This window comes from Schistosoma mansoni, chromosome 2, assembly GCF_000237925.1.
Source record: "Schistosoma mansoni strain Puerto Rico chromosome 2, complete genome".
Classification (NCBI taxonomy): Eukaryota; Metazoa; Platyhelminthes; class Trematoda; order Strigeidida; family Schistosomatidae; genus Schistosoma; species Schistosoma mansoni.
In genome coordinates this window covers 21,293,665-21,308,311 of record NC_031496.1, presented here as the reverse complement: position 1 = coordinate 21,308,311, position 14,647 = coordinate 21,293,665, and the positions used below count along the sequence as shown (strand labels likewise).

The 14,647-nt window shown below is 34.5% G+C and overlaps 2 protein-coding genes across 2 annotated transcripts in view; one reads left to right on the top strand and one right to left on the bottom strand.

Annotated features, from left to right (window-relative positions):
• The first annotated feature begins 2,445 nt into the window (after nucleotides 1–2,445).
• On the top strand, nucleotides 2,446–4,388 carry Smp_065170 (hypothetical protein). The gene is made up of 2 exons (XM_018796067.1): nucleotides 2,446–2,543; nucleotides 3,670–4,388. The coding sequence occupies exons 1-2, from the start codon at nucleotides 2,534–2,536 to the stop codon at nucleotides 4,251–4,253; spliced, it is 594 nt and encodes a 197-aa protein (XP_018650316.1). The 5' UTR covers nucleotides 2,446–2,533; the 3' UTR covers nucleotides 4,254–4,388.
• Nucleotides 4,389–6,686: 2,298 nt separating this feature from the next.
• Nucleotides 6,687–14,647, bottom strand: part of Smp_157330 (hypothetical protein) — a gene marked incomplete at both ends in the record, with an annotated part of 27,816 nt that continues 19,855 nt past the window's right edge. Inside the window, 3 exons of the mRNA XM_018796066.1 lie at nucleotides 6,687–6,766; nucleotides 10,585–10,718; nucleotides 12,959–13,066. Of these exons, the coding sequence (XP_018650315.1) occupies nucleotides 6,687–6,766; nucleotides 10,585–10,718; nucleotides 12,959–13,066 (322 nt within the window). The remainder of the gene's footprint in view (nucleotides 6,767–10,584; nucleotides 10,719–12,958; nucleotides 13,067–14,647) is intronic.

The following is a 14,647-nucleotide window of genomic DNA, read 5'->3' as shown; positions in this document are numbered from 1 at the left end:
CATCAGCATGGTGTGAATACACAAACGATAGGTCACTGAAGATTTAGATGAGTCTACAGATAAGAAAATTTCAAATAAGTTAAAGACTGCTGGAAGGTTTGGGGTTGACAAAACTGCATAAATTCCCAAAATTTTTAGGTGACTTATCATGTGTTTTGGTGCACACGCCAGTCAGGATTATTTGTTTCTCGTGGTCTCGAAACGGACCTTTTTCGTTACGGGTTTCTTTAAAGAATTTCGGAGCACCTGCATTCATGATAATTGTAGAGAAGATGAGTGTGAGACTACTACAGAGATTCGTAGTGTCATTTGTTGTCGTTTGACGCTTTTCTTGGGCAGAACAAACCTCGATGTTGGCAGTTGTGATCTCCATAAACAATCGGCAGATACAGTCTGTCCATTTACGACGTTATTCTGGAATGAGACGAAAACCCCTTGAACCTGTCGGGAAAGTTTAGATAAGCTATCCAAAGGGGCCCTAGTCGAAAGTTCATCACCCAATGACCTACCACATACATAGCAACATTCCTGTTACTGAGCCGTATTGTAATTCGATATGTGGCGGACCAATACAAATATGATAATATCTTGACTCAGTTAATGCTCATAAACGTATACAAAAATGAGTTTATAGAACACAGAAAGAAGTTATACGAAATGTATAAGAACTTCTTGCTATTGTTAGAAGGGTGTGTTTACGGGGCCTAATATATTTATCACAATTATGGCGCCCCCAAATGCCCTGGTACGGCCGAGAGTGGGGAGAGTACGCTCTCCCTATCGAAATGCTCTCACATGGCCACGCGAATATTTAGCCTCTGCCAGGGAAGTCCTACTCACTGCCTTCTCGTGGCATCACTGTTGTTTACGAAATTGAGAGGACGAAAAGCGAATATCCGGAGCTTTAACCGGGTTGGTGGACACGGAAAGTTCACCTAGGGGAGTTGGAAAACCCTGATTCCAAACCAATGGTGCACATGGGCTCCAGTATCCTGAAGGAACAAATGGCGTATGAACCAATCGTTGATCACCGGCTACCATGGGACTGCATCTCCTTAAGATACTCCACTACCTTGTGGACTAGGCCTTCAGGTCAAAGGCTGGGGGTGTGGCCCCCTAAGAAAACCACCTGCTTCAGTCTGGGCACCCGGGCAGTATCACAGCCCTCACACAAATCAAATGAGATTTGTGAGGCGCATATCTATCTGGTGCTTTTTTGTACCGATATTTATGTGTTTAAATAAATAATAATAATAACAATTATGGTACTTACGCTTGTTGCCCCTCATGGAGAAGCATAGACCACTAATTAGCATTCTCCATCGAACTCTGTCCTGAATAGTCCTTTCAAGTTGTTTCCAGTTTCTATTCATTCTTGTGATGTCTGCTTCCGATTCCCGACGCAATGTGTTCTTCGGCCTTCTGCTTTCCCGTTTCCTTTCAGGATTCCAAGTGAGCACTTGCCTTGAAGTTTGTATCGAAGATTGGAACTTTGATATTGGTTAACAGTTGTTTTGAGTTCCATCTCTTCTTCAACTGTAGGAATGTGGCCCTTAATTTGCCAATCCTTGCCATTACATCTGCATCTAACCCTTTTTGTTCATCAATGATACTGTCTAGGTACGTGGAAGTTTCCAATTCTTCCAGAGTTTTTCCATCAAGTGTTATTGGGTTTAGGGGAAGACAATAAGTGTGTACGCCTACGCCATTGTGATCAGCTCTAAGCCATATCACCCAGAGTCTCCAACCGTTGGTTACGATAGTCGCGCGGACCCCAACCAAGCAGTCTATATCTATTAACATGGCTCAGACTAGAAGTTAATGACTTCAAGGACTGATGCCACGTTTTGGTTTGGCCTTCCCTAACTAGTAACAAGAGTCGCAGCAACAAATCATGTCTAATAACCAAGCCTGAAAGAACCTAGTAAATAGTAAACGCCTGTTTTTTTCATAAGCACTAAAAAGATCCCCATAAACGCTAGATACTCATTTTTCTACTTACTACTAGGTATTACTTAATGTCAAGTTGGGAAAATGGAACTCAATAAACACTAAACGATAGTTTGTTCATTGAATGTCTTCAAAGGTTGGGTTGCAGTTTGATGCTAAAGTTGTGGATTAAATTATCTAGTTCTAGTTCGATTTCCAGTTTGTCGTAATTTAAGGCTTGTGTAGTTGCTGAATGCTGTCTGTTGCTTTTCTTAGTGAATGTAAGTGCACTTAGTGTTCTGTTTATCATCCTCCCCTAGCAGACAAAATAACTTCTGGCTGGACGCAAACCGCTACAGATCTGTAACTCATTCGAAGCCTCTAGCTATCAACCTATAGTTTCTACCATCAGCTTGTTACTTCTAATGGTTATCGATTGCTTTCAGTGTTAAGTGTAAGTGTATGCTATCTGCCTACTAAGCCGTCGGCTCACTTCTGTTGTTATTTTCTTTTTCAGATTCTCTCACTGCTCTCCACCAGCGCAGCTTACAAGGTACCTTCAGGCTAGACACAAACCTAGCAAACACTGAAGGTTTCAGGTCACATGCCTCAAGGTTTGTATCTATTCTATATGTCAGATTTCCCCAAATTCCTACCAGTTTCCTAATAGAATCGTATTAAAATTTTTTGTCAACAATGTAGTCCAAAAGTCAACAGGATATTGATTACAATATATCAAGTACCATACAGTGCGGAAATTATACGAAGGTATTTGGAGTTGATGAATACTGAAAAAGAGTAACATCATGTTTGTACGGTTCGTTAGATTCACCGTTAATTTTGATACTTGATCCCGTCTCGTATTTACCGGATTCAACAATGAATCCTTGAATCTTGTAAAAGTATTGAAATCCAATTTAGACTAAAATGTATCATTAAACAGCATCAACGTAATGTAGCATATTGGAGAGTTCTAATGGTGTATAATTCAATCGCTGAACAAATCTGTGCATATGAAAACGTTTTTTTAGAGGTTTTTAAACTCTTTTGAGGTGTTCTCAAGTTTTAGTTTAGGGATAAGTAACAATTATTCAAAAATATATTTCAAATAATCATATTTTGGCAAAAAACTACTTGCTTAACATAAAATATATGTGAAGTAACTCGAAGAAATCAAATATTCTTTACGAAGTTCATAGTTCACCGAAGAGCCTGGTTTTTTATACGAATTTCTGCCAGTGCCAGTGCTACCATTTAGCTGTGAAAAATAACTGATGAATAAACCTTTAAAATTAAGTTGTGTACCTAGAACAATAAGCCATATCTTACACCAATATATACAATCACTCACAAACAATGGTAACTGAATATTTCGGTTTGCTTAAAATCTTAATATATGGTATTCAATTTTCCTGTCCATGTGTTCTTTTTTGATCACATCCTTTTCAGTCTAGAATGCCGATTTTTAAATGACCTACGCTTCCTTATGATGTGTAAATATCTTAGTAATTATCGTATTATTCTCTCATATTGAGTACCTCAAAAAAACTACATACCTTCCATTTGGTTAAATAATATTTACACGTAATTTTCAACTGTTGAAACCACTTATCCAAAAATTTAGAATCAAATTAGAAAATAATATGTTTTTAGTTCTGACATTATACGATTTAAGTTAGTCGTTTGCTTGTATACCATTATAGTATCTCGAGCTTTTTGTGTTCTGTACATTGATTTTAGGTACTTCAGATAACTCCTGCGGATATACTGATCATATGCAAATTATATCCAAGGCTGTTCGAGAATGGGATTCCGCATTTATTTCATTCACAAAGTCTTGCAAACACCTATATGAAAGTCGTAAGGAAAATAATCTGCTAGTTGATGTCCAACCGTGCTTTTCATTACCAATTCTAAACGAACTCATTGAAACACGCTTAAGTATTTCCATGAAATTAGCTGTTGGTAAATATCAAGAAAAATCATTCGATGCCAGAGATAAATTTGATCATTCAACGGATCACCTATTTTCTGCTCTAAATTCATTTGCCGAGACCGTTACAAACCATTACGCCCTAAACAGTCGCCTTCCTAAAGTTGTCCCAATTCAACATATTCTGAATGTAATAAATTCCTTCAAGAGTATGTTGGCTGACGAGTGTGATGCAATCAGGTTATTCCACTTTAAGCAAATTTTTAATGATTCATTTAACACTAACGACAAGTGGACCGATTACTTTCTGTTTAGTAATTCTCTGATTAAACGTATTTGGTGTAATGATTTTATTGTACAGTTAAATACCTTACTAGATTTTTTGATATAAGGCTTTCGATCTGACTAGAGTTTTTTATTTGAATGCAGATGTTAGTGGTGGTAAAGCTCCTGCACAAAAATACTTTCTACAACTCTCTGTAGTAAATAGCTATGGAATAAATAAAAATAGTTGATGTGTTCTTTTAATTTGCCTGTTTAAAGGGTGACAAGATTTACTTGTGATCTTTCTTTAGTGCATTTTTAATCGCGGAATCCAGTATGGCCTACTGTCAGTCATCATGAACATAGGACGTAGTACAACCGTGCCTCGGTCCAAGCGGCCATCAACATACCGAAAACTTACCAATATGTATAGCAAGAAAGTTAAACAATAAAAACATAAACTGTGTAGAGACGAATAAACATGGAGGATATGGTTCGAAAAGGGACATTTCATGTAAAATCTTCAACCATTGTAACCCTATACTCTTTCGCCTTCATAAAATGATTTGGCTGCTTGCCAGTTAATTTCAAGTTAGAGGGATTAGCGTTTTCCAGCAAATCATCAACTTCGTCTCTATGAGGGAAAATCCAGGCCAATCAATGTGACATATAAACTGAATTTGTTTCAAACCGCAGATTCTATACATTATCGTCACATATTAGGCTTTCACTCAGCCTTTCTAATGTAAGTACCAGACTATCCTATCAGTTTTCTTTCTTCCCAATCAGTTAGAAATGACGTAGCACCAACCATAGTATATCGGTACAGTGCAAAGAACGTAAAAAAAGTAGTATTACAAAGAAGTCGAAGGGATAGTATTTACGCCCGTAAAAACTTGGACATATGGTTTAAAAAGAAATAAAGTTCGAACTTATGACTCAGTGTTTTAGGTCATTATTGATATGGCTGTGTGAATGGAAGCATGTAAGACGGGGTTGGGCTCAGCATGTTTTAGGTTAAGAGTATTTAAGCTATGCAAAAATCACATGTTCATCGAGTGTTTCTTCAGTATCATATTTTTAACAGCAGGGCAACTTTGACGTTGACATTAAGTTTGTTTGTATAAAGTGTTTTTATTTATGACACTTTTGAATATAGAACTTGCTGATGCGTAAAAAGGAGGAATTTCGTTTTAACATGTAGTTTGCATTACATAGTTTAGGCACTTGCTTCCTCAATTGAAAGGCATTCGTGCGCTGAATTTTTCGAAAACAGTAACGTTACACTACTGAACTCACCAAGTTTACATCGGATTATCAGACAAAATCCAGTCATTTGCTTTAATATATTGGAATCAGAATCCGATTCTATATCTGTTCGATGGCACTAAATAGCTTTGAGACTAATTATTTAGCCTCATTTGAATTAACATAGAGATATGTAGACGGGAATTATTTACGTACCGTTTATTAATAATTGAGTATTCAGAGAATTCGGCTCCATATTAGTTATACCTGATGGATTATGTCACATCTATTTATTTTTAAGAGAGATTTCGCAAAAATTTCTTAACCCAATGAGGTCTGGATTCTTACTGTGTTGTTGTTTGATCTCATTGTGGCAAATAACAGTCGCACAATCGCCTAAAATATGATACTCTAAAGGTGAATTAATAAAGTGATCACTAACCTCACCTTACAACTACTTTTATAATAAAGTTGTTTTTGTGCACTTGTTTCATTGTGTCAAGGACCAAGTTAGTTGTTCGGTTTATCAATGTTTGTTTGTTTAGCATCAGTTTTTTCTTAAGACAATTTAGTAAGCACACAATCTGAGTCTTAAAAATACTATCGATTTTCCTACTTAATAACTATTTCAAGCATAAACCACTACATTATCTCGTGATAAACCTATTACTTAAAATAATTAGTCAATTTCCTTTCAACGGTTAAAAAAAAGAGAATTCATCTATGTGATGAGTTTTATTATTGTGTGAAAAGTACAACAGAAACATGTTATTTTGTTGGTTTTGTCTGGTGTATTGTTTGTCTATTCATGTCTTGTTTTGCGTAAGCTGCACCACTTGAAATATAATTTGTTTGATTCTCTGGTTTCTTAGATCTCTCTAAAAAAAGTACACACGTATGAAAAGTTCTATGGTAATCACGTTGAAAACATCTTGGTTAGTAGACAGTATATACAAATATAAGACACTGATCGTCAGTGTTTGATATAAAGTGTGGATTAATTATTAGACTGTAATTTGAAATCTTATGACGCTGTAGGACTAAATGAATATAAACATTCGGTAAGATAGTTTGTGAGGATAACGCAAAACAAAAACTAGAAAAATCCTCAACTCAAACTTTCCGTATATCTGAATGCATTTTTCATCTCAGACCCGAAGCTCTTGGCTCAGTTTATGTATGGGATTGTGGATTTACAATGCCGGACTTTGCACATCAAAACAAATTGGATGTCTAGTCTATTCCGGTTCTCAGTGATTCGTTAGATGGCATTATTAAGTGGTGAAAGTCAATTTGAAAACCTGTAGACTATTTAAAGACATATTTGAATAGCATCATAACAAAATATAAGAAGTATATGACGATAAGAGGCATAATGAAACTCTTTTAAACCTAATTTGCAGATAAAGGATACTTCGAAAATGTCTCATCTTATGTCTTCAGTTTTTCTGTAAACTGTCTGATAGTCTGAACACTAAATGGGTGCTTATATATATGCATACAAGGTTCTTATAAAATTCCATTCTTTGGTTGTTCTTGCTTCAATAAAGAATCGAAAATTAATAATATATTAAAACAGAAGAGTAATGGCGGGAATAGGATATGAGTTAACTTAAGATTGTGGCTAATGGTTGTAGCGTGGAGTTATGGATCAGGCTCTCAAATGTTTATGTAGTTACCATTCTATTCAATGACTATTTCAGTTGAATGAACCTTGTGGTTTGGCTAATTCACTCTATGGGGATATAATTCACGGTCTAGAAGATGATTTTGTTAACTAGTTAAGCGTAATTTTTTCATTTACTGTTTTTATCCTTGTAGTTTTGTCTTGGAAATCAATATCTCTGCTAATGGGCTTGACATAATATTTTGGATATATATCCATATGTTCAAAACACGAAGACCCGAATAGCTTGCTAGTCGACAAAATTCCCCTAGTCTTTCATACGAAAACTAGGATAGCATACTTAACAGTTAAGAAAGAAGAGGGTTTGATCAAACCCTAAATTTATAGTTAGCTCGTATGGAAAGCCATCACTTCACATACTGTTCAATGCAAACGATATTTGATTTTGCATACACTGAACTGGGTCGACCATATTTGCACAAATGATTTATAGGTTGGATTGAAGCTAATTAGTCAGGGATTGGTTTATGATGAACATTTATTTTAACTCATAAACCAATTAAAACACACTAGAAAGACATCACATCATAATACTTAGAGGTAAATCTAGTGGCTTTTACAATAGAACGACGTCCCAAGTAAGCTGTCTGTAGAACTTGTTATGAAGCCAAGATAACCATTATTGAAAAAAACGAGATTCATACTTCAATAAGTAGCCAAATAACACGTAATCGATCCTCTTACATCCGGTTGTTGTTATCGATTCACAGTTGTCTATGTGGACACATAAGTGGTATTAGGAAGGGGCGAGATATGTGATTCAGTATTTTTTTTATATTTGTTAGCTAAAATAGGTGATCTATCAGCTTTTTTAATTGCATGCTAACATTAAATTATTGACTAATTACTGTTAAGTACTATCAATTCAATGCGTTCGATTTACCTATTGATCGGACTTTTAAGATAACGTATCACATTGTATATTTCGATGTCGTTCCGATCAGTGTTTAGTACAAAAAGAAGTCTCCGAATAGTCTCTCATCTTTGTTTGCATCGAATTATATTAGTATCGTTTCGTAAATAGAAATTTAGTCGGTAGTCAAAACAAACATTCATACTGCTAGCAGTATCAACATTACACATCATTGCACGTAGAAAGGATTAAAGACACAATGTCCAAGTAATGCTGGTTGAACATGCGTCTAAGTGATTCAAAAAACAATGAATTTCAAATCGTCCAATTAGATCATGTACAGGTCACTCATCCTTCTCTTGCTAAATTTAATGTGAATGGGTCATTGCAGTGATTTAAGATCAGATTTTGTAACCTTTTTGTATACAAATGATCTAGAGCAATTACGAAGGTCTGTTGAAGCCTGGACCACGAGAAAACTCTAGTTATGTATTCAAAGACATATCATTGGAACTTCCTTGGTAACATCGATATAAATATCAAAAACTTGTGGATGAAGATTTTTCCCTTTGATCTACTTCATCATCACATAAGGAAATGAGATTAACTTTTAACCAGGACATACACTTTTAATAATCGTTGTCTTCAAAACAATATTTAAAGTAAATGTTTGAAACGATGAAATTAGTGGATTTAACCATGTATGAGATCATAGGATCTTAGTGCTAAAAGAAATAGTCAATAACTTTCAAAAGATTGTTTAGAGCAACTTCTACTTACTTATCGGTACGTTAACTGTGTGGCCAGGAATATTCAATCTTGGTAACCTAGATGAATGCGCAGCAGAACAGATACGAACTCTCTTTATTCTGCTTGGTTCTGGAATAAGTAGCGTAGAACAAAAAAAGATAAATCCATAGTCATTTATATAACTTAAAAACGATAGTTTTGTAATGATACATATGGGAATCATGAACTGTATTGGATGGATAATTTCAGTCTGCTAAAGTATTTCATGTTCACCTAGGTTGTATTGTGGAAAACTGTATCTGAGTTCCATATATCGTACAAACAGGAGACAAAGTAAGGAAAAAAGTTGCTAATTCTATTGAAATCTCAATTAACTATAAATATGACTGAAGTGGACAGTGAGTTTATTCCTAAGGATTTCATCCAAACTTTTAGGTGTCGTGGCGAGTATGATTGACCAGTTATTGATTGCCTTGTGGCGTTTATTTTCATTTTTGACAATTTATTTGTCAAATGACACGTAACTCAGTTAATATGTTTTGACTGGATATTTTGTACTTTAATACTAGCCTAACTTTCTCATTATTTATTCAAAAGCTCAATTGAATGGTCAGTGACTATCTTTTGAAGTTTATTTCGTCGGGATTTCGGAGTCTGTTCCATGAGTAGAATAATTAAACTACAATCTTATTTATTCCACTGTTCAGATAAGCAATTTTAGATAAATCATATAACATTTCATATGAATGTCTTGCAATGGATAAGCACAAAAATTCGATGTTTTTGCCTTTACCAAGTCGTTCAACTGTATTTGTTTTTACAAGCAACTAGTACATATTCGACCATCCTAACTTCATTTCATTTTTACTTCTCATACTAAACCTTTAAACATAAAATTACAATTATTTAATGTATTCATCTTATGAAGAAGGTTCCTTCAGGTGTTTTAGTCCTAGTAGTCACTTAATTAACTATTTCACATACAAATAATAACTTTCAATAGTTGTGTTCGTAAATAACAGAGATTTAAATGTAATATCATTTTATTCAACAAAATTTGGCTGTTAATGAACTGGCTGTCAGTGAATTGGTATATATAATCTTTATTGAACCTCGGCATAATTTTACCTTCTCACCTCCAAAACTATATTATGGTACAGAGAACTATTCACATTTGATACTATCCATAGCACAGTACGAGAATATAAGTTATACTGATCATAATTTATATAGAAAAGTATAAATACGATTTTTAATTGTATAATGTTTAACTTTTGACTCCTCTGCCAAAAACACAATATTGTATGTTTCTAGATTATAGTGAGAGGTTTTAGCTCATTGTGTATGCTTAAGTTGACTGTTATATTCGAAAATCTTAACCTGAATATTTTCAAAAATTCTCGGTCTTTTTTAATCGTAATCAGAAATTATTTCTTAAGAAACCATTTGGGTAAACGATATCTAATTAGTATTGTTGGTGTTGGCTTTTTGAGTTGTACAGTGTAATGGATATTGCTTGAAAAAAGATTAAGTGTTCAGGTAAGATTTTATCTCAGTCTTCTATTGTTAATAAAAGTTTAAAAAGTTTCTAATTTGACCGATTGTTGATCGAACTTGTCAGCTTCCTCCTTTCATAAACCACCCATCTAAGCACTGCCAAAAGATTGGTTTAGTTTCAGGAGAAATCCAATGTAGCTGAGAAATGTTCATTATAAAATAACTTCTAAAACATAAGGGAGAATATATTGGTATAAAATGTCCTAATTTGGTTTTTTCCGCAAATTTTGACAGTAAATTTTATGGCAGATAAGTCTAGTAAACGTTTTGCCAGTTTGCATGAGTTCAAATAGTCGATGGCTACCTCTCATGATTAATAATGTATTGGTAACTGACTTTTTATCGATTGACAAATATACATACCTCCATCTTGTTTGTTAAGTATAGGGTGTTTTGAACAATCATGAACAGAATAATTACCATTGTTCGGAACTGGTATATTGGACCGTCGATATCCATAATGTATAGGACATTGGGTTGGTGACTGTGCCAGTTTTCTAGAAAGGAAAAAGAGTTGATAGATAAAACTACTAACAAAATGCAATGCCACATGTTGAGAATACTGAGCAGTTTGTTCAACCTGTTCATTTACTACTTTTTCGATTCATGAAGTGTAAAATCGGTGGATATACCTGTTCGATGCTTTTGGATTTACTATCTAGCCAAATCTTTTGGCAAACACGTGCGGCTATTATTCGTAATGTTATGCTGTCATTGGCAGTCACAATGCATTTGATAATATATTGTTTAGTAGTTTAAAATAAATACTTGTAAATAAGATTCATTGCAAAAATTTGGTGTACAATGTTTCCCCACATAAAGTTTCATGATAAATATTGTAAAATCCAAACTCTAAAGTATGTGGTAAACAGAAAAGTTATGAATATTTCAATAAAGGATATCTATTTCAGTTTACAAATATGAATGAATGTATGTTAGTAAGTTTGTAAACAGCATAGCTCATTCTAATAACTGACATAAAGGTACTGTTTCGCAGTGGATAGCATCAATCACCAACAAAATGCTGACAAAATGTAAATAGTCAACATCATTAACCATTTTTAATTTGAGATTCGAAGGCTGGTTGTAAGTACAAATATTCTTTAAGGCTTTATTGTTTACTGTTTTTCCATAGGCTAAAGCTGGCTGGTGAAATGACATTTATCACAAAAAGAAATAGATCATATTTATTAATATCCACACAGCTATACTGGATAGGTAGGTATGCAGCTAATCACATAATTTAGCGCCAATATTTGTTTACAATACGTAAATTTTATACTTCATTCCAGTTTGAACATAGCTCAATTCAGACAGCTAATCACGGAAAACTAAGAAGAATTCTACATCCGTTTTCTGCTTGTTTTAAAATTATCGGTAGTACAGATCTACATAATTCACAGTCATCAGTAATCAATGTGGAGATCCCGATGCCCGTGAATAGAACTGGACCTGAAATAAATAATCTCACTTTTTTGACTTTCATGAACAAATTTCTAAGTGATAAGCGAATGTCTTTTTTAAGTTGTATAGTTAGATTGCCTAAAAAAGAAATTCTTTACGAAGATTAGTTTTTATCGACTACATGAATGACGATTTCAAAATCTGGTTTGTGGTCTATCTCAAGATCGGTGTAAAACTTCTATTTAACAAAGTCGTTAGAGGATTTAGTTACTTTCGTCGCCCTGATATAACTCCATTATCCTACTGGATAATCAAGAGACATAGCCTCGATAGCGTTTGGAAAACTAAATTTTTCATTTCCTCAGGAGAAATTTAAAGCGATTTAATAATAAGACAACTGAGATCGATTTCTTAGGTCACTTAAAAACACATTTTGGTTTTATAAAATCAATTAGAATTCCATTATTTAAACGTTTTGAATAGAGAAGATTAAAATAATGCACCTATTCGGCAGTGGAGTTTGATACCTTTTTAAAGTGTTGAATAGTAACTAGCTTCTCGAACTCCATCTTGTAAAGTCATTCCATTTGATTTTTTTAAACCTGAAGGAAGTGATGTTACAACTTGATGTGGTGTACTTATATGTTAAGTTAGGCTTTACGATATGATTTTTGCTTCTTCCTTAGTATCCTTGAAATAAAATTTCAAAAAAGTACACATGGTTTATGTCCCTCAATTGTCCCGGTACGGCCGAGGGTGGGGAGAATCTGCTCTCCCTCTTGTAATGCTCCCACATGGCCACACGTATACAGCCACTTACAGGAAAGTCCTACTCACTACCTTCTCGCGATGAGAGTGTTGTTTACAAAATCAAGCGGACGAAAAACAGATGTCCGGGTCTAAAACTGATTGTTAAGTACTAATGATCCACTTAGGGGAATCGGAATACCCTGATTTTAAAACATTGGTGCACATGGGCTCCAGGATCCTGAGGGAAAAAATGACATACGAACCTATTGTCGGTTACCGGCTACCATGGGATTGCACCTTTTAACGTCGCTCCACTGCCTTGTGGATTAAACTTTTAGGTCAGAGGCTCGGGAAGTGGCCCTCTAAGAAAACCACCTGCTTCGGTTCGGGCACAAGGGCAGCATCACAACCCACACACAAATCAATGATAACTGCTGCTGGTTTCATTGTTAATGTGCGGCCCATATGTGTTTGGTGCCCCCTTGTACCAATATTTATTTGTTCAGATAAATGAATGAAACACGGCTCATTAATAATATACAGAAATATACATATAACCAAACTGAACTAGTTTTCAAATTACTTTTTTACATTTGCTAATTCTCGACTAAGTTCTTCTTGTTCTCTATTCATACGCTCTCTTTCTTCACGTAATACCGATTGAGATCTGGCTAAGATAAGATTCTGTGATCTAAAGTTCATCAGAGTAAATGCACAATAGTGAATGAAATAATTGAATATTATGACAAGTATTTGTAATGAACTAAAGTGACATCGATTTTGTTGTCAGTGTTTAATTAATGGTTATCATTGAAGTATATATGTGATGGTATAGTGCCAATATTTACTTGATAAGATTAGTAGATTATTTGTATTTTTGAATGTTTCTAACAGATTCACACTTCACTTTATTCTTTCCAAATAGTGCTTATGGTGATTATAAAATTTAAAACTTGAATACTTCTCTATTAAACATGAAATTTTAGCTTATCGGATATAACTTACAATATAGTAGGAAGTGAATATCAGTCAACTCAGATAAAACAATTATCAATCAGTTTGGTTCAGTAAGAATCACTTCAAATAGTATACACTTAATGAGGTATCATTTACATTCATTCAGTTATAAGGTTGCTTTGTAACTGATTATAATAAACTATATTCGGTGTAGTATATTTGCAGACTACTAGTTTGATGTCTATTGTTATTTATACTTATGTTTTGGTTGTTATCTCTAATAAATTCTTCCTATATACATGTAGATATCACTATGAGAAATGCTGATTAGGATTGTTTTACCTTCCGATATTCTGCAATTTTGGTTCATGAGAAACAATATATCATAAAATCGCTCATAGTTTCTACCAGATGTTTTTTAGTGTACTAACTGTATGAATAAGTTATATTCTTCATATGAGGTCTGGTAAAACTGAATGGTTTAGATCATGTACAAAAATGTCCACCATGGGAACTGAAAATAATCAGTAAAAATCAAATATGACAAACGATGGATAATTCCGCATAAATTCAAAAAAAAATCCCGTGATAATGAATCAAAGGGTTGCGTAAGAGCAAGGATCGATTGAAGTTAGACATTAACACCATTGGATCCCGACTCTGTGGTCTAGAGTTAAGCTTTCGCGCACGAGACCGAAGGTTCTAGGTTCAAGTCCTGCGTGTGGATCGTGGTTGTGCACTGCTGAGAAGTGTTATACTAGGATGAAACGGCCATTCAGTACTTCCGGGTTTTCTATGGTTATTTAGCTTAGATTAACTCATAAATTAAACTATTAAAATATAAATAAGCTTATGAACAATTATTTTGATTCATTTAACATTCTTTCACTATATTCATCCAATAGAAACTTTTAAAGATCGAATCAATAATCTATAGTGTGAGGATGGTCCACAGGTGAAGTCGAGGAGGCTCTAGGAAGCCCAGGAAGAGCCGCAGACATTCCATCCAATCAGGGCTAGGGGAATGTTCTAGAAATGCCAACGTGGAGCTTCCCCATTGGATGGATTAGTTTGATACCTATGTGCTTATTGGTTGACCTAAATGATAATTTACTTTCAGCCAAAAACTATAAATACACGAGATTTCTGTGCTATATTTTGACACTGTTTGGGGCAATAGACTTCCTGCTTACCAGTCTTTGTCTTCTCTCTTTTGCGACGTTTGCGGGTTCTATCGTTCAAGTAGTCAAGTAGTTCGCGGCATATTAAGAATCAAGGCTCTAGATATAACATATAGGTTTTATAATACACAAAT